The sequence below is a fragment of the Haliotis asinina genome, chromosome 11 (assembly GCF_037392515.1).
Source record: "Haliotis asinina isolate JCU_RB_2024 chromosome 11, JCU_Hal_asi_v2, whole genome shotgun sequence".
Lineage (NCBI taxonomy): Eukaryota > Metazoa > Mollusca > Gastropoda > Lepetellida > Haliotidae > Haliotis > Haliotis asinina.
The window spans coordinates 10573658-10598372 of NC_090290.1; the positions used below are offsets into that span (position 1 = coordinate 10573658).

At 40.7% G+C, this 24715-nt stretch overlaps 1 protein-coding gene across 1 annotated transcript in view; it reads right to left on the reverse strand.

The window, feature by feature from the left end:
* Positions 1 to 24436, reverse strand: part of LOC137255938 (polycomb group RING finger protein 2-like) — a 31472-nt gene extending 7036 nt beyond the window's left edge. The window contains exons 1-8 of the mRNA XM_067793544.1: positions 24323 to 24436; positions 10587 to 10698; positions 9816 to 9912; positions 6303 to 6358; positions 5308 to 5355; positions 4071 to 4173; positions 1231 to 1312; positions 151 to 249 (exon numbers count right to left, since the gene is read on the reverse strand). Of these exons, the coding sequence (XP_067649645.1) occupies positions 151 to 249; positions 1231 to 1312; positions 4071 to 4173; positions 5308 to 5355; positions 6303 to 6358; positions 9816 to 9912; positions 10587 to 10698 (597 nt within the window). The 5' untranslated portion in view covers positions 24323 to 24436. The remainder of the gene's footprint in view (positions 1 to 150; positions 250 to 1230; positions 1313 to 4070; positions 4174 to 5307; positions 5356 to 6302; positions 6359 to 9815; positions 9913 to 10586; positions 10699 to 24322) is intronic.
* Positions 24437 to 24715: the final 279 nt, after the last annotated feature.

Here is a 24715-nt window from a genome sequence, read left to right on the forward strand (position 1 = left end):
CTGAGACAACACAATACTTGACTGGCTTCATGTAAAAATATTCGTGTTAATATACCAAAAGAATTTCGTAAAATAACTTTGAATTAAATACAACATTGCATGTTTATGAACAAAATTCGATATTGCGAGAGATAACTGTAATGGTTGTACCTGGTAGTTCAGTGGCAAGTCGTATTTAAGTCGGATGAACTTCTTCAGATGTGAGACTGTAACTGCCGCTGGGCACTGAAGGTACCGGATGTCCCGATTCTGTAACAAGATGTAACATGTGAAAATATTATCCTAGTAACTGGTTAAAACTTTCGCACAGAATTCAGCAGAAGCCTCCATAACCCATTCAATCAGACGGGGCCAATACCGATGCATCCTAACTTCAAGTGAGAGTTTAGTTTTACACCGTTTTTAGCAATATTCCAGCAATATCACGATGTGGCTATGGTCCGTAAATAATAGAGTCTGGACCAGACTATCCCATGAACACTATTATGAGCATCGATTTACACACTAAAACTAACTGACTTTGATTTATTGAGTAAATGAATAGTGTGAGTGAGTTTAGTTTTACGCCGCTTATAGCAATATTTCAGCACTATCACGGCGGGGGACACCAGAAATGGGCTTTACACATTATACCCAAGTGGGAATCGAACCCGGGTCTTTGAAATGACGAGGGAACATCTTAACCACCAAGCTACCTGTAACGTTAAGACAAGAACACCTGTGCTGGAATCAAGTGGATGAGTGTGTAAGATATCAGCGTTTCGCAGTCTGCCAAACATTTGTCATCCAAAATCTAGCAACACCACAGACAAGGCAACCACAAATGTGTCACCGCGTGGAATCAAACCCGAATCTTCAGTGTGACGAGCGATCACTTTAATGACAGGCCTACACCACCGCTCCGAATTAAAACAGAACCGTAGATAATATTTTTCCACGCATCGTCTGATATGTCCTGTTTCCAATAATAGCAACAACATTCTACACGATATTCATTCTTAAACACAGAAAATACTCCAGACATTGAAGAGATACATACAGAAGAATAGTCAGTCAGTTAGTTTTCAGGCCGTTTCAAGGAACACCAAGGATAAGCTTTCCAAACTGAATCCATGTGCACAACCAACACGATCGGCAACGCGGTCCCTAATTGACCGTAAGAGATTGCAGTTTGATTAAGTTCCTGCAAGAGGTTTTCCGTTCTGTGCTCAAGCCCTTCTGTCTCCCTACCTCTCCGTTCTTGGGACTAGAGATTCCTTTCTTCAGATTCTCTTGTCTCATTCTCCGCAGGACCTCGGGATCGGGAATTCCTCTATAATTAAACAATGTGCACAAAATTAACATTCGGGAATATTTGGGAGCTGCAATAAATGCCCGTAGTACATTTTTCGCAGTCGCTGAATCTGGGGCGTGTTTTAGCATTCCCTTTACTGTATTCGAGAGCTTATAACATTATAATGAGTAAGTGATTGAGTTTATTGTTACACAGTTTTTTGCAATATTCCAACAATGTCACGTCGTCGGACACAGACTGTACCCATAGACTTCACAGATAGTACTCATGTGGGGGATTCGAACCCAGGTCTTCGGTCTTGCTCTTGACGAACGAGCGTTTGAGCCACTAGGCCACCTGTTTGAAGGTAGCCCTATGTCAAAGTACTGGCTTGACTAAGTAGCCATTATTATGTCCGATCGTCTATTTGCCCTCTACGTCAGCCGTCAGGTTGAACAAAGTGAATGTTTTGCCAGCCATATTGCAGCTACACACCATATCGCGGGAAACGGTAAAATCGAGACGGCCCAGTGGGTTAGATCGCTTATTTTGTGTGCTGGCGATTAGGTGTCTGGACTCACGGACGTGACTCCACCCAACAAAAGAACTAGAATACTTTACTAACATATGCAATACTAAATATAACACATGACTTTACAAACACATGCAAAACTAATTATATAACTTAGGGGTTTTACTAACATGTGCAATACTAAATATAACACATGATACACCGGTTAATACCTGAGTGCTTAACAATAGGAACCAAACAGGAATTTACCGGATGCGTAAATTATCATACAAGCTGAAATACGTCGCATAGGTATATAGAAGTGTATGTGTTTTAGAGAATAAATGCTGGAAATGTGAATAAAATGTCCATGTAATTATTTGATAAAGATGCTGTATAAGTATTTCACTCGCAGCGGGTACTGTAAGCATTGTCTTCAGTTTGAAACCATTGTTAACCTTAATATAGAAGACTACGCGATAGTAAAGATCCTATACCTCAGTGAATTACAGCCAACAGTATCCCATGGGGTATTTATGATGAATTATCTTCAACAGTCTGCTGGGAATGACGATGGCTTTTTATCAAACGGACAGGCGCACCTTTGCGGCTAAACTTTCTGATTGACAGCAAAGATCCTTTTCGGCCATCATATCAGCTTGTCGGGGGCTCCTTGGTTTATCGGGGAGCAATTCCCGGAGGAATCTACACCGATGGCGTTTAGACGGTTTGGTGTAATTATTGAATCAAGGTTCCGACCGGTTCATGAATAAATTACCTGCTGTACTAGACGCCGAAGACAGCCGTAAAGATTGGAAAATATGATAAACTGTGGGGTAATGAAAGCAATACGGGTCAGCCAGTACAGGGAGGTGCATTTCTGGGGAGGGGCGGGGAGGGTAGATGGAGAGAGGAGCTGAAAGAGAGTGGGGAAGGAAGCAAGTTTGCACGTAGGGTGAGGAGTTGTCAGCGACGGACGCTGTTCATCGGCCAAACTCCCGCTGCCGGAAGTACGACCACATCACCCACTCTTACATGACCTACCCTGGCTTCCCTCCGACAGAGAACCAGCTATAAGATCTTGTGTCATGTGTATCGATGCCTGTCTGAAGATGCTCCACAATATATGTGTGATTTGATCAAAGAGTACAGACCATTTCGATCACAGTGTCAGGAAGCTCCTGTAGCAAGTTTCATTTGTGAAATCTGTGAACTGTGACAGCCTTCCGTTTCTTCCAATACAGCAAACGGAATGGAACAATTTCCCGCTCAATTTCAGAGTCTTCAAATCTTGCCTACCAACCTCTGCTACCAACCAAAACTGCCTTTCTTAAAACTCTCAATACCCACCCATGTGCGCTTAAAGCATGCATGGGTGCGCTTTATATTATTACATCCCGTAACCACTGAAATCAACGCAAGGATCATAACTACAGAAAACACTTGGATTCGAACTCGTGACAGGCTGTTGCATCTGACGTCCGTGATTTCACATGCAGTGACATAAATCTACTCTTAATACCACATCGTTTAATAACCTGGGAAAATGTCTCAACCTTCAACAAATCACTTCACTAATTGGGAACTTCCTTACGTTAACCGCGAAGGTTTCCAACAAACTATTTAATCATGTATTTTGTCTTTGACAAGTGAATGACGTAGGAACGGTGGAGTTAATGCTATAATTGAATGCTTCCTACAGAGGAACCGGAAGCTCTTCTACCGTCGACTGCATCAACCAGTCGAGGATGTGGTAGATGCCCACCACGTATTGCAGTCAACCCAGGCGTTACATCATCGCTTAATCTAGCAGTTAATGAGTGTTTTTGACGAACACCGACTTTGAATGAAAAATACGCGAACCTTAAACTATAAATGCCACGAATACTTGCAACTGAATCGCCTAACCAATTAAGAGTGTTACGCTCCCTCCAACTGAGTGAGTGAGTGAGTGAGTTAAAAGTAGTTATTTTAAATATCGCTGCATATCTGGGCACACTGAACAAGGTCTTCATACATTGTGTAGAATCAACCTCGAACGCTCGGCATGAGGGGCGAAAGCTCTAACTGACGGATTGCCACATGAACTGGGATATTTTCTACAACAACCCGTCGATTGTTGATACTGTGGATCAGCCCAGTCTTACAAAATCCTCCCCCAGCTTCGTGTGATATAAACCTAACTACCTGTCTACATAACTAATCCCGGTAGAAATAATCCCCCCAGGTTTGATCACGGACGTCGGGTTTTCTTCGTCTAAGTGTGGTCATCTCGTGATTACTTACTCTTGACAATATGCCAGTGACATGCTGATGTTCTCGTCCGCTGTGTAGATGAAGCGTTCTGCCATCTCGTCCCCTCGGGCCTCGCTCGGTGCTTTAGGCGCGTCTGGGGAGTACACAATATATAGTATATCAGCACTGTGTTACCTACATAGCTTTGTTAATCAGGATATGACACCACGTGGTAAGAAGGCAGGTGTCATATCTAAATGATCATATGGCCTTCTTTCAGAAGCTCACAAGCGAGGTAAAGGTGTTGTTTCGTCGAATAGGCATATGGTGTTCTGACCATCATTCAATTAGACACGATGACATACATTATCCAAGTGATAGACTGGTCATAATATTAGTAGCGTATGGATACTGAAAGGTCAATTCCATCCGATATATTCATTCACGGTACCTTTTCAACTGAAAAATACGCGTTTGTTTCTAAAAAGACTCTACCATCAGACACATTTGAGATGCATGTGGAATATACAGTTTCATCTATCTTAAATGTTCTACTCTGATATGAGTACCATAAGCCATATCACCGAATGCTATGTACAAGTAACTGTTTTATTCGTTTTTTAGGCCATCGACCCATGTACATCTGTGAACATTAACATTGTGATATAGCATTAGTGACAATGATTATGCACTGCGGAGAGACAAACAATGTTTAACATATTTTGCTACATTGAGTATGGTTTGATGATCTTTACTACTTACTAGTTGCTTATATGAGTAAGCAGTGGGGTTATCGGAAAATAGAGATGGTATATGTGTATATATGTACATGTATTAATCGTGCCATCATGTACGGCTTACTAGCATGTAACACAATAAAAGATTTTCTTCTTCTTCTCATTAGTAGGTCACATGCTTTAAGTTAATCCCTGTCAACATGAACAATTTGTTGGTGAATTCCCATGGGCGCGTTTTAATCCCTCTCAAAGGCATTCGAAGGTTTCACAGTCTAAAGAAATTCGTTTATATAGTAGTCAAAATTAAATGATTGCTTAAAAATCATTTAGCAGGTAAATTTAATTTTTACCGCTCTGAGTTAACGTTTTCCTGTGCGCCATCTTAGGTTGATAAGTTAGTAAATTATGAATGAAAGAAACACACATTTTTAACCTTGTTGCGTTCTTCTTTACATATAACACATTAATAATATTGATGACAGTTCTTGAAATCACCATCACGACGAATAATTTCAATGGTCACGATTTTTTTCATTAAAAAAATTACTCACCTTTGGCTGAATTTATGGCATAGTATTCTCTCCTTCTCTTCATCTCGCCTGAAAACGGAGGTCAAAAGTAAGAATATTTCAGTAGAATATCCAGTCACTCTCCTGACTTATTAGCGGTCAAGGTCACGTCACAGGTCAATGTCTAACTGTCTAGACAGTAACCCGGGCTATACAGCTATTTATCATTTGAATTATGATGATAATGAGTTTATACAATATACGTATTGAGTTAAGATTAAGATAATTGCACATATTACTTGGCCGGAAGTTTCGCAGACACCACCACGTTCATTACCCTGTTTTGTTTCTTAATCTAGCCTATTTGGCTTGATATATCTTTTCGCAATTTCATATCGGCCAATTTGTCGTTGTCATTATCATATCCTCTATCATATGTGTATAGTGACAATATCAGCAACATATTTCAAAATTAATAAAAGGACGATATATACCTTTACAGAATTACAGGAACCCAATTTCTGCAGTGCTAAGCCTCGTATGCATGTTGTTTCACCAGGAATTCAAAACTATTCCATCGTGAGGTTATATTTGTTTGCTTAGGGAAAGTAAACAATAGTGTACGGGTCACACGAACCGGTGATTGACGTCATGACCACCCGGTTCGATGTAATCGCCTCTTGCGACCAGCAGATCATACATGGAATGTATTCCGACCTGGAATTTCAGTCTCTTTGGAGATCCGTCATTACCACAATGAAAACAACAGGGAACCATGTAGGGGTGAGTGAGGTATGTTTTATGCCACTTTTAGCGATATTCAAGCAATATCAAGGCTGGGTACCCCCGAAATGGGCTTCACACATTGTAATAATATGCGAAATCCACCAAACCTATTCTGCGTGACGAACGAACGCTTTGATCACTGGGATACCCCATCGCCCGTACCAAATGGGAATCGCACCTGGTCCTTACTATGATGAAGGGCCGCTCAAACCAACAAACTACCCACTACCCGTTGTCACCCTGTAACTTACCTTTGTACAGTCCCGGAACTAGCTTGTAGACCAGGTCCTGCAGAGTCTTATCGGCTCTGAAAGTACGCAAACTGGTGTAAAAGAAGTGACGAAATCGGTTTCACATATTTAAAACAGCAACCGCCACCAGTCAGTCCTTATGATGCCAGTCACGTAATATATAATCGATTCATATATTGTCTGTAGACACCCGTCGTTAATTAAAAAACGTGTCAATAATTGGAATCAAATATCTCAGTTGGATTAAAAAATGTTATTGAACTGATTCTGGTTGAGGATAGGGGGAGTGTTTTCGGTATGACTGACGTTGTTGACCCGGCATGTCGTCCTTCTAACGACATAGCAGCTATAGACGTCTTTATTAAATATGGTACTGGAAAACAAATCAAACATATATTAATTTGCACGATAATTAAGTAATATGATATTCAAAAACTAATACAGCCATATGCTATCTAGTTTAAAATGGAAGCATGAACAAGAACCGATTTAAGAACAACAAAGCGGCGTGCTCTTACTGGGGAAGGGTGTTTGGTGAACTGTCAGCGATGTTAATATACTCAAGATTTAAAAGGGATAATCAAATATGTCATTCTGTCAATAAACATTTTACATTATGAGTATGAATTTTGTATTTCATGAAAAAATAAAATAATTCCTCTCGAAGAATTTACTTGTGTAATGGACCGAAAAGAATCTTTCTCTCATAAGGATATGTGGTATAGTTTTGACTTGGATCAGCGTTACCAGATAATACTTGATTTCTTCAATATTTACGACAACAGTCCCACAACACAATCTTCCTGACAAAGGTAACGTAATGTTTCAAATAACAAAACATTGTTTTCAATTTCCACTACCTCCCTCGAGTTAATGCATCACACAGACCCGTGTATCGAGTCGCCTAATACGTTGTCGCCGTACAGTTGTGGTTAAAGTTAAATGGAACTGATTATATTTAAAAAAACAAACACCCCCCCCAAAAAAAATAAAATAAAAATAAATAAAAATAAAAAATAAAAAAATAAAAATGAAAAAAATTACATAAATAAAAAAAAAAAAAAATATATATATATAAATAAATAATAATAATAAAAAACCCAAAAAAACAAACCAAAACCAACAAATCTATCAATCTCGGGATCTGAAGAGGGATAGGAGTAGAATAGGGGTCTGTGTTATAAAATAAACGCTCTTGACCTACAAGAGAGACGAGGCCTTTATGCACTCCCGTTGACCGAGGATCAGTTATCGTTTATTAACAAACGAAATATTATTATATATATTATTCTGAATATGGAACGACATTAACAACATTAAGGGAATGGGTTCTTTTTATCTGTCACAGAACAAACGTCGTTTCAGATGTCAAAATAACGAGTTTTCGTTCGTGTCTGTGCGTGCGGATTACAGAAACAGTCGAGCGGTGTCGACTGATTCCCGAAAGATGCGACTGTGACGTCGCGTAATGGCTCTGTGCGACATTACAACGTTGAGGTGTTTTCAGTCTGGGGTGTCACCTTCAGTCACCTGGACTTCTGATTACCAAATGAGACACGTATCTTGTCACACAAAGTGTAAGGCACCACATTGCCTATGAACACGTAGGACTGGCTTCCTTACGGGTATAGCAAGCTGTGTTCGCTATTAAAGAAGCGACCTTTGGGATAAACTTACAACTCCCATACTTGACGAATAAAAAACCCAAAAAGGTATGCCAGATTTAATTCGCAGTTTAGGCTTGTTAATACGAATCCGTGGTTTGGTAACAACTGACTTGCCTTTGCGTGTGTTTTTCCAGGCTACACGCACCTTTCAAAACCTGTCATTCTCACATCTTAAATATATGCTCAGTATACAGTCGAGATTATACAATTGTCCCAGTCGATAATAGATTATTATGAAAATGGGTTTTGTCGCCATTTTTGTTCAAGTAGGTCCGTGGTAGGTAGTTGCGTCATCCTCTCCGTCTCGGACAATCACGCACAATGCATGATCCTATTCATGGCATATATAAGCCATAATCACCGAGTCTATACGATGCGTTCATGGTGGCTATGTGGACAGAACAGAAGAAACAGAAGAAACAAATTTCTTTGTATGTAAACAGAGTTGGAATACGTCCATATTGAAGATATCGAATCAAAACTAAATTTAATGTGGTGCAAACAGAAATTCAACAGAAACATTCCCTTTATAAACATTGCAGCTGATAGTGACTGTTAATGGCCATTTTTTTTCTAGCTCCAAGAGAGACTATTTGCAGCCTTGTGTAGGAAACTACCGCTAACCCTACATGCAAGCTAAACATACGATCCGCTCCTCGGTTTTCATCAAACCTAGTACCACAAATCTAAATTTATCGTGAGGATTATGCGCATCCCTGCACCTATCGAATTTCGAAAATATTGTCCGTCCTTAGACCCGAAGCCGACAAAATACCACGTGGACCCACAATTTGTGTTTTCTGCTGGTCCTTAAGGGTTTTCATCCCAAATCACCAAGCGTGATATTTCCATGGTAAAACATTGGGAATACACATTCTGATGAAGACCTTTTTCATGGTTCTGGGTCCTTAGGGTCTGCAGCTTTTCAATATTAAGGCAACCGCTGCAGTCCTGTATCACTCTGAATCACAAAATACTCCACAAAAAAATTACACACCTCCCACCACCGCCCCTCCTTTGTGACAGAACTAGTTATACTGACATACAATATAAAGCACGGTGGAAATTGGGAATTAACGTTTAGCGAAATAACCGAATACAAAGTGAGTGAGTGAGTTTAGTTGTGGGGAATCGAACCCGGGTGTTCGGCGTGACAAGCGAACGCTTTAACCATAGGCTACCCCACCGCCCCCCGAATACAAAGAGGGAATTGGTACGTTCTACTGAAGTATTGCGAGATTGTCTGTGTTTTGATCAAGATTCACGTCGCATACACTGTGAAAGCTGTCGTAACCTGCATCTGTCCAATCCGGCAAGTTGTCAACACCGGCATGAAATATCAGTCCCATTCTTGACTTGTACATTTATCATCAGTTCTACAATCCGGCACATTGTCTAGACTGGATTATTTATTCAGTCCCAGTGAGTGCCGATTTAGACAGCTTCCACTGTATACTCCAAATCATTCGTCACTATCAACAGTCACTATGACTTTCAGTAGTGTTTGCATTTCGGATGCAGGGCCTTGATTTTCCATACGCTCTTAGTGCTAAGATAGTCGTAAAATAATACTGCATACATATACACGTGGTACGTATATCATATATCACCCTGGGGTTAGAGTTCTCTTAGTGCTAAGACAGTCGTAGGTTTATGATAATGTATGGCACTAAGGCCTGTCTTAGTGCTGAGAGAGCTAGGAAAATTTTAGAGCTGGTGAACAGAATACAAGCAGGAATCTGCTTGACAAATTATCTATGTCGCAATAGGCAGATATGAGTAGTACACATCCATACAGTATCCTGTCTTTATAGACCTGAAGAGTGAGAGGTAAACTGGTACGTACCTGATGTTCTGATGTGGGCGGGTTTTGTGGACCATGACGTCACAGATGGGGCAGTACTTGCTTGTCTCGAGATACCGCAGAATGCACGTCTTGCAGACTGAAACAATGGAAGACGTCTGTGAGGACACAGTCATACGTCAACGTCGCATTGGCTATGTTTCAGCGACAGAACAACCACTGCGGTATTGTGATAATGACCCGAACGCCATAGCACAATCCGAATGGCATTTTAAGTACGTGAATCTATGTAAATAAATGTACACTATAATTTCATTCAATGCAAGTACCGTTTCCACATAAACGTGTTTGTCTATCCATCGACATGTCAGGGTAAGTCAAAGGATACTACACCGTTAAGAGTGAAATCAGTAACTTGATTACAAACACCTCAAACGCAACATACCAACGCCAAACACTGTTACAGAATTGGCGTTCAAGCGAGCCGTTAAAACAGACGTAGAATTTCAGTGAAAGCTTCTAAACCGAACACCAGCGTTAATACTGCAAACCGTTGATCCTACCAGATGCCAAGAAACAATTCTTTCATCAAAGAGCTCTTATGCACTCCAGTTCAGCTTCTGTTCAACTTTAAAAATCATTTGGAACAGCACAGATTTGTAAACACATTCCATCGGTTTAAACACGTCGGGCAGAGGAGCGAGTTCGAGGACAGACCTCCACGACGTTCGCAGTTCCACTACTGGCTTCCGCGAGAGAAAAGCGCAAAAATCGAAACGCTGCTATATTTAGCCGTCTAGAGCGATGACTTACAAGAATGCAGGCATTCGATAATGGTGGCGGCATCGATGAAGTAGCCCCCGCAGAGAACGCAGATGAGGTGGGGGTTGATGTCGGTTATCTTCAGGCGGGTTGTCCGATGCATCTGAAACAAACAAGACGAATTAGTATTTTCTTTGTGATGTTATACCGGTTGCCAAGGGGAGAAGGTATTGTATAGTCGCCTTCCTGGAAGGCGTGCTACTGGTTCCTGTAGGCAGCGCGTACAAGAAGTTGAGCGCTTGGTATGTTAACTCCATGAAATGTAGCCTGAAAAAAAAAATTTTAAACGCTGTTGATAACCTACATAATTTTATCGACATTGTTACCCTTTCCGCTAAAACACAGTCTGATATCTAAAGATAACCCGGTTTCTGAAAGTGGAATATCATCCAATAACTAATTTTCACGTCACTAGTAATTGCCTTTGAATAACAAGAAGTAAAGAGTAACTGACGTTATGAAGATAATTAAGACCGACAAGAAGAGAAGTGAACATGGTTTTACGTAGCGCAGTCGAGTTGAAAACGGAAGGACAGAATCTATCCCTGGCGCACGCTAGGTAGGGTATTCTTTCACACTGATTGGGTCCTACATTCGCATATCGCGCCGCATTCTGTACCTGTGATAGTATCGAACCCTGGACATAAGAAGTAACAAACGAACGCTTTGAACACCTGACTACTCATGATGAAGAGAATATTGCTCTCAGTAACAACTACAGACGTGTAATGTTCTTGAAAAGCGCACACATTAAGACCGGTATGTCCAACATTTTAATGTGAACGCTAAAATACGCAAAGGTGTAGTCGTATCTAAAGTATTATATATAGAAGTCGGAGTTGTTGATTATTTTATAGTAAATGGAGTTGTTTTTAAAGGGTTAATTTTTGTGAGTGAAATTCGGTTCAGTATTTGTTCCATTTATACTGTACCGACAGATTGTCACATAGGGCTTTTTAACACCAACTATACATTCACGGTCGTTGCACAAAGTAGAAATTCAATAATGTTAACAGCTTTAGGAACACATGGGGTCAAATGCTGAGCTTTAATTGGCACCTAACATGTAATAGAAATTGGATTACCAGATGCAAAGTAAACATGATGTTTAAAGAAGAGTTGGTTTGGCATCCCTTCCGGGTGACTCGGCCTTCGTTAAATGTTTAAATTTTAGAGTTAAATTTAAACAGTTTAGCGAAATGAAAAAGTTTCACACGCACGAAAGACTGGCGTAATTTGCGGCACGTGGTAAAATATTAAATAGGCTAACAAAATATTACTTTTTCAATTCAGCAAGACGCAAGTTTTAATAAGAAGCATATAAATCATTTGTAGTTAATACTTGTGAGATGACGTCACTGCAAGATAATACGGATTTCTAGTCCTAAGCGGGATAGCATTTAGTTAGTACTCTGCTCCTGTTGTGTCTTATCCTTCGAAAGACGCAGCATGACAAATACCTTCTTGGTTGGCGCTGACGTGACATCGATGAGTCTGTTCATGTAAATGTATGCAAATGTATGCAAATATGATTAGCTAAAACTAGGAGTCAAGGGTAAAGGACTGTGTCGCCTTGAGAACAGATAACGGTAAGGGGGAGGGAAACGAGGGAGGGGCGTCACTCAGTCACTTCTCATCAAATCACTCACGCCGTGTCAAAATGGGCAGAGGGAGATTTGCTATGGTCTGCTGCGACCAGGCGATACGAGTCGCCCGTGGGCCATTCTCCGCTGGATCAGTGTCTTTGCTCCACACATACGTGTCCAGACACTCGGCTTCGTAAGACGGTGAGTTAGAAGAAATTGGGGATAATTTATACGGCAGAGAGACAGATTGCTTGGCATTTGACCAAAGCTTTCCTAGAGTGGGTCAGGTTTTTTCAAAGCTTTGTAATAAAACTGAAACATTTATCTTGTCGGGTTTGGATAGATAACAACCCTGGCGGCAATCGGGCAGCATCCAGACGATTCCATTAGCTGAAGAGATTTGAATACCAGCAGGCTGTTAATAAATAATGCCTGCCCAGACCGGCAGTATATTCACCGTGTAGGGCACTCCTCGCCATGTTCATCCTCGTGTATCGATTTTTTGGAGGGAGGCGAGCAGACGACACATGAACAAGACGAAAAGAAAACTTCATTGTGGCGTGAAAGGTTGTGTTATGGACAGGTCACTAAGGGGAAAGCTATCTCTCAATGTCATCGAATCGTAGTAAAGTTTTCGCTTGTGTGAAATTAATTTTATGGGCAGAAAAATTACCGATTTGTCAAAATGGTTAAATGATTTCCCATAAAAAGGAGAATATATTGCGATACCATTTCCTAGTTCAATCTGTATCCGAAGAGTTCATGCCACACAAAGGAATACGTGTCTGTGCACAAAGAGTTTAGTATAAACTATATATCATTATGTCTTGTAAAATAATTTATATCCTTTTCTACAATGTTTGCTTCACATTTCCTCCAGGACAAGTTTGACCGATCTGAGGTGTTGTTCAGATCCCTTGACGATCATTATCGTTTGACAGAGGTTCATCAAACAACCCGTCCATTCCCGCTTATAAAGAAAACAAAAGAAAACGAGCACCGTCCCACACTGAATTGGTTCGACCCCGGAACAGGAAGACGTTACACGAGACTCACTCAGGAATAGGAAAGAGGACCTCTGCTGTAATCTTAGCCCGTCGTACAAGCTTTTCAAGGATGAAGAGGTACTGCATCTAATTTCCGATTGTTCCCCAGAAATGGATTCCGGCTATATCTGAAGTGGAAGCATCTACTGATGGAGAGGGGATCTGATCCAGTCACGTGTTGGTCTGGGTGGGCGCGAGGAGAAGGTTGGTTGGAGAGATCTCCAAGATGAATCGATAGCAAGGAGACTTAGCCTCTCTCCCCTTTCACTGAAGAAGCGATGAGATAAAGTAATCCTTTGGCTTGATTCAATGGGTTCGGATTGGATTTCTATGAGGCTGGGTCGAGCCTAGGGCCCTCAAGTGTATAATTAATGGAAACAGGGGCGACATTCATGGGAGATCTCAACCTCTCCTGCCCTCAGGCTAGTCAAAAATATCTTCATCAGAAAAACAAATGACGTTTCTCTAATCCCCCGTGCATCACTCTAATCTCCAGAAGGGCACGGAAAGTGCCGAGGTGGCGCGAACCCCCACGATTTTTCCCGACCTCCCAGTCGACTGATGTCAAGACTCGCTGCGCGATCCTGTCGTCTGAGCGACTAGCCTGATTGAGGGAAAAAGGGTTGCTAGGTATGACGTCACCCTAGCAACGAAGATTGATCATGTACCCCCTCCTCCCGTCAACCTGCAATGGAGAGTTTCAGATAGCGCCTCTCAGCGGGCGTTGAAAACAGAAAATTGCGACAGACTTTTTTCATTTGCTTCTGCGGTAAAAGCCATTTCCTCTTGAGGGCTATTGTTTCTGCTGGAGCAGAATTACACTGGGCACAAAATCGTGATGAGTAAAGATATCATTCAATATCAGCGAGAGCAGGCGCTTAAAACCCATCTTCCAATGTTATCCTATCGACGGCCATCATTGTAAAGTATCCCCGTTCTCATCATGTGGTGGCGTTAGTTATGAGCTACGAATAAAAACCACACGAGCACGGTACAGAAAATTTTTAAAAAATGTATTTTCTGTCCAGGTTAAACCTATCTTCCATTTTGAGTGCATTTCGTAGGTGTTACACTGGTATTTCAAAGTGGTCCTTATTATATTATGAAAATGGATTCAAAGAAAAAGTATTGGGGGGACGAATCCCTCGAGTTCATTCAGGAATATTTTAAGCCAGAATTCCAGGAACAATGGTTTTGTGTCTGTATCAATGACTGTATCTTTTGTATCAATGTTCCGGAGACGTCAGTAATACTGTACTGGATACAGAAATCTGTGTAAACTTTCTTGCAACCTTCGAAACTTTGAATTTATTTTTTTCACGTTATAACATGCTCATGATCGAAAACTGTCTTCACATTAAGTTTCTTTTTCTCCCTTGTCGCTTTTGCTGTTACAATTTTGCGCAGTCACGTTGAAATCGTAATACATTTTTGCATTATAAACGTCCATTTTTACTAAGCATCGTATTATGATGAATAAATAGTCAGAAGTTTAAAAGTGTATCTGTATTTCTACTTTCATATTAATATGATTGTAATTATTTATATCTTAGTAACGAATAGCATCGAAATTCGAGACGGAAATTATGGCGGTTTTCGATCGCATTTGGGTCGGACAGCTTGGGGATTTTTCAACATGGCGAGGCCTGCATATCCATTAGTTTCAATAAACAGACAATGCGACGAACATCGATGCCAATCGAAATTCCTGTACATTATTACATTGCCTAAAAATTAGTGTCCTTCATATAAACAGATATTCAACATTATGTATACAGTATATTGAGACAAAGACTGCCTGACATCATAATTGCATACATATTAGTAAATGTCGATATCATGACTAATTAATACAATCCGTGGGGATGAGGCATTGTATCTGTTTACCGATGATGTTCCAGTGTAAAGGAAAACAGGTTCAATTTCAAGTCCACATCATTAGCGAAACTCTGCATACGTGGTATATATTGTAGCTTCAACTCTCAAACTAGTCTCTCTCTTGCAGTCCCTGAACCACATTATTTTCCCCACAGCCAATTCCTCTCTGCAATGCTCCTTACATGGAGCAAGTCTAGATTTCTAGATTTCAATTTATATGGACTAGTTTGTTACCTTAAAAATTATGTGTATTCAGAGACTAAGCATTATTCTACTATCAACGTTAAGGAAACAGATTTTATCATAAGATGTTACGCATTCGAAAACAGGTAAAAATAATTTGCTACGACAAATATGCATTCAATATGTTGATTTAAAGAAATATTTTTTCTTCAAGTTTGGTTATTAGGTGGCGTGTCTATAAAATTTCGATAACGTAGAAATGTCGGCGTAAAATTTGGATATCATTTTTGTTTTGTATATGGAAAAATAATGTTTGTATTACATAGAGTTGTACGTTCTTGTCGAGACACTGACGTGTTCGAGTTGCTGGAAATAACAAGACAGCTTCAAATTCCCTTTCCTGGGCTTCGTTACCAATCTCGACTACAAATTTCATTAGCTGACTTTTGTAATTTACTGCAAATGACACATGCACTCGTTCGTCAGCCATGTCACAACTGTCTCGCACGTGACCAGCCCATCACGTGACACTCGGTCACGTGCCGATTTTGACATTCCCTGACCTGAACCATTGAAAAGCATAGCATTCGTCGGAAGGGTATGAGGACGCATATTTCACGTTAATTGTTGGATGCTGAAGGACGGGGAGTCTACACATGTATCGCTAACATCTAGCATCTAAGACGTGTAATTATTTAACGAGGAGGGTGCTGCAGGCTCCTAGAATCGCCCAGGAAAATACCGCATTTGAGCTTCCCAGCATTGATGAGAGAAATGCGACCCATAGAGTCGAGAGGCCCGAAACATGATATATTATTCTGCCTTGCTTTAAACAGCTAATGAACCCCTCTGAGACGAATGTTAGCATCATACAGCTCTGTTTGTGCCCACGTTTACCAAATGGCGAAGGCATGGACCGGGCATCATGCTATCAATCACAAGTTGAACTGATTGGATTATATACACGGATTTCTTATTACTACAGCACTGCTGACTTGATCATTCACCCAACTCTAACGGCTGGATTAATTGTAAAATTTGAATGGAAACTTTAGATGGGTTGAAAAAAGTTCATAATTGTTGCAATTTTAAATAGCTTATTTACATGCACATGTTGGGTCATACAAATATATTAAATTATATTTTATCTGTTTGACCGAGTGAGTTAAACGCTGTCTATAGCAATATAACAACAACATGACGGCGGGGGACGCCAGAAATGGGCTTCACACGTTGTACCGATCTGGGGAATAGAACCCGGGCCTTCGGCGTGACGAGCGAACGCTTTACCTATCTGTTAGAAACACAAAAGTTAACCACTATGACTCTCTTTCCAAACTGAAATAACAGATATTGATATCTGATACAACTTATAAACGATCACTGGATTGTCTGGTCAAAAGTCGATTATTTACAGACCGCCGTCATGTATCTGGAATATTGCTGAGTGTGCCTTCAACAACAAACCTAACAAAGAACTCTTCAACTGAAACCATACTAACATGAAGTTACTAACACTTGGCCTCAGGTGTTCTATACACACAGTTGATGTTTAATTATTTCCGGAAATTTCAGTATTTGTGGTTACTTTACAATCGATTACCTATTTGATTTTGTGGAAAAAAAACCACATGTGTTTTTATTCGCAAAGTGACAAGCTCATATTGAACCACGGACACCAAAATCGATGATCTTGTCCCTGTGCCCATGGTCCGAGTTACTTGAGTCGCCTTTACATTGTGTCCGCGGATTCTTTATAACATTTGCAGTGACATGCACAGGACCATCTGGGCAACGCGGTGCTTGACCAATGGATTTCTTGTCCAGACGATACGAGCCACATCTGGACATTTGTGAAAATGAGACATGGTCATACGTACACATTTCTAGATTCTATTCGAAGGTTTGATACATGACAATAAAGAAATTGTGTTTGACGTATTTCCCGACGTGTAGTAACCGCCCATACTTTAATGTGAGATGCACATTGAATAACCTAATAGAAACAGTTCGACGAAAACTTAAATGAGCCCAATTAAATGTCACTCACTCAGGAGCCGAGGAAAAACACTCTGCAAGAGCCATGTGTTATCTGGATTCGATTGAGGGGACCGTTATCGCGTGCATGTGTAAATTCTCCTTCACAACTTTCCGCGATTGTCCCAGTCAGTGACCGTTAACACAAAGAACTGTTCATAGCTAAGTACAATCACGTTCACTCTATAGAAAAAAAATAATACAAATCCAAACCGTAACGCCAAAATCTACAGTATGAACTTTTAAATAATAATTCCATACCAGGGTGATACAAGAAATCGATTTTCCTGAAACGGAAGAAATATGTAACTAATGTAAAAAACTGTTTAGGATAATGAAAAAATGTAACTTATCTAACAGACGTATAGGATAATCGCACAATCGCGTGCAGTATGTGTATTATCTGAACACAAAAACGAAACGTCGCATATTGAACATTAAAATCCATGCGCCTTTCTGCCTCGACGTTATTACAATCCTACAGAACAAAACAATGGGGATAAATTACTGTTATTAGTCGCGGATTGTCAGGCGATTAAACCCTTCTGCGCTCACTGCTGAGGATCGCTGCAAATACAGCCTTGCATCAAGACTACACCTGCTACTACTGTCGAAATAAGAAGGCAAATAATAGCAATGCGGACCTAAGAATTCGCCACATGAAATTAATACCATGCAATGCCTGAATGAAATCTATTATCGCTGATAGGCTTCCACCGGGGCTCCCGAGGGGTGGGCCTATTTACCGGCATTCAAATTACATTAAACGTGCAAGCTTCTTCCACCTGGGCTAACACGTCGACGATTTGTTGTTTTAGTGGAGAGAACTTTTGTACATATTCGTTGCTTCCAAAACCAAAACCGGACATTCAAAAGTTACCTCTGATACGTATGGTACCTCTTCAGAATGCCGGTGTTTATATTTCGTTGACAGTAACACGCGTGTATCTCTACACAGTCGGTCTCTCCATTTTCGCAGCAGAGACCTGTGTGGGTCTTCCCCATAAGTACAAAAGACACCACTCACATGCTGTTAAGATTTTCATTCATTAACATCGAATATAGCCTGCTCTATTTTCACGAATATTGTCGTTCTATGTATTTCGCACTGGAAAGAAATTCCTCGAAAACCCTCTTAGATAATAAGCAAATTTTCCCCCAAGCCAACCAAAATAAATTATCAGTATTTATACTATTGAGGCATCCGCCGGTGTCATTCAACAAGCATCTATTGAAGGCGACCAGAAAAGTTATCACCTTGGAAACGAGCAACGCATTTCCTGTCTTCGTCGAGAAGCTAGCATCACCGTCGCAGACTACGATTTCAAAGAAACTCCCAACGCCACTCACGTCGCTCGGCCGCGGTAGTTGTCATCGAATACTGTTTAACTCGAGTCAAATGGCAGAAACCCGTGCGCCAACATACAGGTCGAGCGAACCGAAACAAAATGAGAATCAAATCGGGCCAAAGAGCGAGCTCTGTGTAGTACTCCTGCAACCAATCGCTCTAACGATCGTCTTTGTTAGCGTTACGTAGCCCCCAGCCCTGATCGAGGACACGATAGCTACTAATGACAATTACTGATCGGGTACAAGGTGCATAAGAGCAAGAACTAATAATCACTATTGCTAAATAGAAGTCGATTTTCGGAACGGGAAATATCACAGCGATATAATATTCATTGGCATGTGCGAGTAGTTGAGCATGTATTTTGGAGCTGATGTCGTGTCAATAATTGATACATGTATCACATGTGATCATCATATCCATGTCCACGCTTATGTCTGGAATGTCGTCGTCGTCGTCGGATTACCACTGACACGGTCGTTGGCGCAGTTTTCGTGTTTCCTGTACGACGTGCAGTTTCAGTTTTGTGAAGAGAGAGAGAGTGTGTGAGGTAAGCTTAATGCGGCTTTTTGCAGCACTTTCGACTTTTCGCAATACCCTAGTAAGATCACGGTGGGGGACACGATAAACGGGCTTCACAACCGTTTGGAATCGAACCCATGTCGCCGTGATGAGCGAACGCTTTAAGCACAGGGATACCCACCACGCCAGTTTCGTATAGAGAGCCTTATCTGAACACTCGATGCATATTTCGAAATAGTTACACCCTTTCCTTGTGAGCGTAAACATGATTTAAATGTACGTAACTTGCCTGTCCATTTTTGTCAACAGAAATATCTGCAATTTTTAAAGTCATGCGGAGAATGTGTAATTCTATTATCAGCGTATTCATTCTTACGTTAGACCCTGCATGCGAACGGAAATAATAACTTATAGCGGGAAATACACCTCACAATGCCCGTTTTGAAACGTGTTCGTAATAGCCACACTTGCCGCAGCTCCCATGGCCTACGATATTGGTTGAGTTTAGGTTTGGACAGTGGACATATTGTCAATGGCACGACACCATCAATATTTACCAGTGTTTAGGTTCGGCCTGGACGCAAACCAAACCGGTAACTTAAAATACCTTGATCAACCACAAGATCTAAATCCTTGTCTGTTTTATCGACGTACAACATATAGTTTCGCGAATTTTAAGAATGCCCCATATGGTAATTTCCGGGTAGGACTGTTTTATATCTTAATCATTCGCCGCTCTCGATCCTTTCCGTAACCTTTCGGCTATTCCCGGATAATAGCGAATCTTGTTTCTAACTGTTCTAAAGATTCATGAATTGTTACCAAATATGATATATGAAATATTACAATATCTTGGTGTAGACACATTTGGCGTGTTTTGTGTTCTAGCGTTTAAATTTAGTTTGCTCAGCTTTTTCAAGTCCAATGAATAACTCTACTAAAAAATATACCAGACTCTAACGGTGTCAGACTACTCAAAAATAGGACGGTGGGTATTGTTGGAATAGTGCTAATAGCGGCGTAAAACCATACTCACTCACTCTTCAAAAAGATCTTCTTGACAATACTTTTGTTCAGGTTAAAAGACAATATCACACCGCAGCTAACAGAAATTTACTGCACACATACCCAAGTGTGGAATTGAACTGCGAAAAAACTCTACTACAAGGCCACCCCATCGTCATATGCAATGAGAAGGTGAGATACTTTTACAAACATTTCAAATACAATCTTAGGGCGTAAAATACTGACATGTTACTATCGATAACCATATAATGTCGTGTTTTGATGGGTGCTTTGTGTTGGAGTTGAGAGGGTGTACATACATACACCAGACGGATACTGACAGTTTGCAAGCTGACTGTAGACGTCAAAATGTATAACGGTCCTATACACTTGTCACTGAATTATTGGAGAATTTAATACCTTTCCGACGTAACCATATATGACTTCACGTTGCAAATCTAGACATTTCGTGTTTTGAGATTAAACAGCTCAAAGCAGAGCAAAACGAAATATATTTTGCTGTGGTGTGTGTTTTTTCTCTTGCGGAAATCAGACCCAAAAAATATTTGTAAGAAATAAAAGAGGCTGCAGCAGTAAAAATTATGTTCAGTTGAAAGCATAATCTACTTGATGTACCTAAAATAAATAATGAGCCAGCAATTATCATCATTATTTCGTGCGGCAGATGCAAATGGTTTGCTTCCTCAACTACACATAGACTCTGACTCCGTGCTATTAGTAAGGGTTTTAAAACCACCACTGTACGGATGGATAACATTACGGCAATCTATAAGGTTTAGCGTTCTACGGGGGCTCCTATAATTTAATTTGCGTTCACTTCATCGACGAGAGAGGTCCTTAAGTTATCCGCTGTCGCAACGATGAGAGAATCAGGTACAAAACACAGCTGGTTGGAGGGTTAATTGTTTGTATATAGCCATTCGCGCGATAAATTATGGTCCTCTACGTCCGTGTTACGTCACGATAAGGGATGATACAGTTATGCCGTCATCCTGTGACATCACTATGGCAACTGTTAGCCAATCAGGATCGCACATCAAGGGTCACAAGTTCAAGGCATATTTGCATGATACAGGCATTCGCAGTTCCCAAAGCCGTCCAGGCTTCTCCCTCATGGCCTCAATCAAATAGGCACTGACAAGCCAGCGAATTGAAGCAAAAATTGCTTTAACTTGCGCTCTGAAAGGGCAAAATGAAACAATTCCCTTCCGCCATTTTGTTGTCGGTGAAAGATTTTAGGGTCACGTGATGTTTGCTGGGGGTCATCGGTCGTCTGCTCTAGTTTGATCAGACGATCACGTGTTTACTTTCCAATTCTTAGCAGCATGCACGATAATGACTTGTCTGTTGGGCTCCCCCTGTACAAAAAGCGTTGGAGGGTGCCCCTTTATCGGGCTTCTTTAATTAATGAATATTTACCCCTCCCTTCCCAGGCTGATTGACGAGCTGTCAAGATGGCTAACAGCAATTTCAGTTAGTCTTTGATAGAGTAACCAAAATATTTTCTCTACAAACGACGGAGACATTTTATTTGCTGACTGGTGTACATCGTGTTTGCTACCCGGCACGTGGATCAAAAACGTCTTGACAAATGTAATTATTCTACACGTGACGTTGTCCTGAGTGTTCGCAATTTTACGTCCATTCTTGGCATTTTACCGTCCATTTTACGTTTAGTTCAATATGGTTTCAGGAAAATTCAGTGAGTAATTTCCTAAAATTCTGGAAAATATTAATTACAAATTAGATCATAGGCACTTGAAAGTAGCGCGCTCATGTGGAAAAAGACAGACAAATGAAAACATTGCAGATCACGTTGTTATTTTCCCTTGAGTGTGATATTCTCTTTGACTTCGGTTGTCTGTAACGCCGATTGTATATTTTCGTGTGCAGCACCGACCAGTATTTACATACGGTGTAGAACTTCATAATTAAATATATCATAATATTGAAAACATGTCAAATGCCATTTTCCATACATCCCAGTAACCATTTAAGTTCAGTGGTCGGTTCATAAGTCATGTATATTGATCTATATACACCCGGGATCCGCTGATAGTAGTGATTATCGATTCATATGCAATGATTATCGATTTGTATGCAACGGTTATATACCAACATGCAATGTTTGCAACATATAGTCACTACACAAACCCAGATAAAAGGACTGATGATGGTGAAATTCCGTTTTCTAACGTCACTCCCACCAAGGCCAACCACAGCATTTAATATCCCATCATTTCCACCGCAGTTATCCGCCATTGACAGCGAATATAAATAATGAATATAGCCGCAATTACCAAGTCACCCCCTGTGGAGCCCCACGTGTATATAATTGCGTTTCTTGGACAAGCGGGACGGTATCCTCGACACAACAATTGATACGGATGACCAGTCCCTCCGTGGACAATTACTGCCAGTATTTGGAAGTTCATATTTTGAGGACAGTCCATATAAATTAATAGTCTGTATATCGAACTGTGATGTCTTAGTCTGACAATGAAACATCGCCGCCTGATCGCAAGCCGACCTTGATGAAATGCTGGCCACGTTTGTTTACAATGGTGTTGCTGAAGAAAAATGCTCAATAATCAGAAGCTATTTTGGGCGATGAGGGTCATCAGGAATATTTGGAGGAATATCATTATTATATTTGCATAATCACGAGATTATGAAATATTACTGTTATATTACTATCAACCACATGTGACTCTGGTTCGAACGATATTATGAAAATATTGACATTATTAATCATTTTACCATTTTCATAAAAGTATTATTGATTATCAGTATGAATATTATCTCGATAATTGATCTGTGTAATATCCTCTGGTAGCCAATTGGTTATGACCGTATTTTCTTATATAAGTCTGTCATATGTGCATATTGATACAGAATTGCACCATTTTATGACATCTTTGCTAATCGGTATGTTAGTAGTGTGAGTCACAGTTGCGTTCTATTGCATAATTACCTACAGCGATTTTGTTAGCCCTGATAATCTGTCAACACACCCTAACATGACATTATGATCATAAATTGCGTCAGCAGCCATAAAAGCTGCCGAGAGAAGATGTGCATGTTTGTAATTGACTTTAAAACTCATTAACATACCATAAATGGTTCATCAATATTCTGCATGTGTTATCTTTGCTGGGCAAGGCCAATACAAGAAACGTTGAGAAACACCATAACACAACCTGACTACACCAGCCTAAAACACATTCACACCAAATAAGAAGAAACGCTTGAGTAGCGATAGGCAAATTAGCTTGCAGAATTGCCTAGGATTATTATGATAACAAAAGGTCGTTATATCTGCTCTCTATTCGCTCTCGCTTTTCTCGTGCTAGAGCAGGAGCGTCGATATTGGGTCAAATTATTCTACATCCTCTATTGCGGAAAATTCCGGTAGTTTACGGATTATGTTCCTTCATTTTGGGGGGTCTGTGTGGTCAGTGAACAAATATCACCGACGGAAATTTCAGACAGGGGTAAGTGTGTCCCTTCGACAAGCCCGCACCGAGACATGGTAAACAACAACATTTAAAGCTGGGGAGAGAGTTGTTTGGAGCCAGAGTAAAAACATTGTCTTTGAAAATGATGCGTACCGCCTCTCACAGAATGATAGTTATCCCCTAAAGGTAGACATTCTGAGATCCTTAGCGGTGGTCCTTAGGGCTATCTAGTACATTGCACATGTGCTTTTCTATAAATCCAGGCCCTAAGCCCTTATCGCCTCACATCCAAAACCAAACGATGCTTTAACAGCGATAGGTCAATTTGGCAAAGTATCAAAATATTGCATTCAACATGTACAACGTAAAATATTTTCTAAGGTAACTACACAACCGTGAGAGTGGCAGACCCTTGCAAACAACTGCCGTTCACGGAGACGCCATAGCCAAGCTAAATTGTCAATCCCGACAGCGGGGCCTGTTCGTCTGCCGAGTCGCGAGCGACGCCATGTTGGATAGCCAGTTGTTAGCAAAGCAGACCGCTTCGGAATTGTCGCGCGTTCTGGAGCCCCAAACACGTCGTGAAATATTAAGATTTTACGAATTATTATCGTATAAAGATCATACTTCAAGTTGTACTTACTGTATCGGTTGCTCGTTGCTTCTTTTATCCAGAAACACCGAATATATCCGCCTCGTCTAGAAGCACCCAGTCCAGCAAATCGACTTTATCACGTGACTTGTCATAGAGCCAGCCGGTATTATTTACTTTGGTTTGTTATTTATAGACTCATAAAAATTCAGCCAATGAGAGCGCAGCTGGCCGATAGGCTCGCGAATATGTTGCTCTGTGATTGGCCAAGAGCTCAAAGGAGCACAGACATCGTAGAATGTGAGATTACAAGGGAACAATGAGAGAAATCGCTGGCCCTGGGTCGCGTGCTGAAAAACACAGGGGTGTAGCGATAAAAAGATAAATTTTTAATCAGAGAGAATGAACGGCACGGTCGGGAAATGGCTTCAGAGAGATACTACG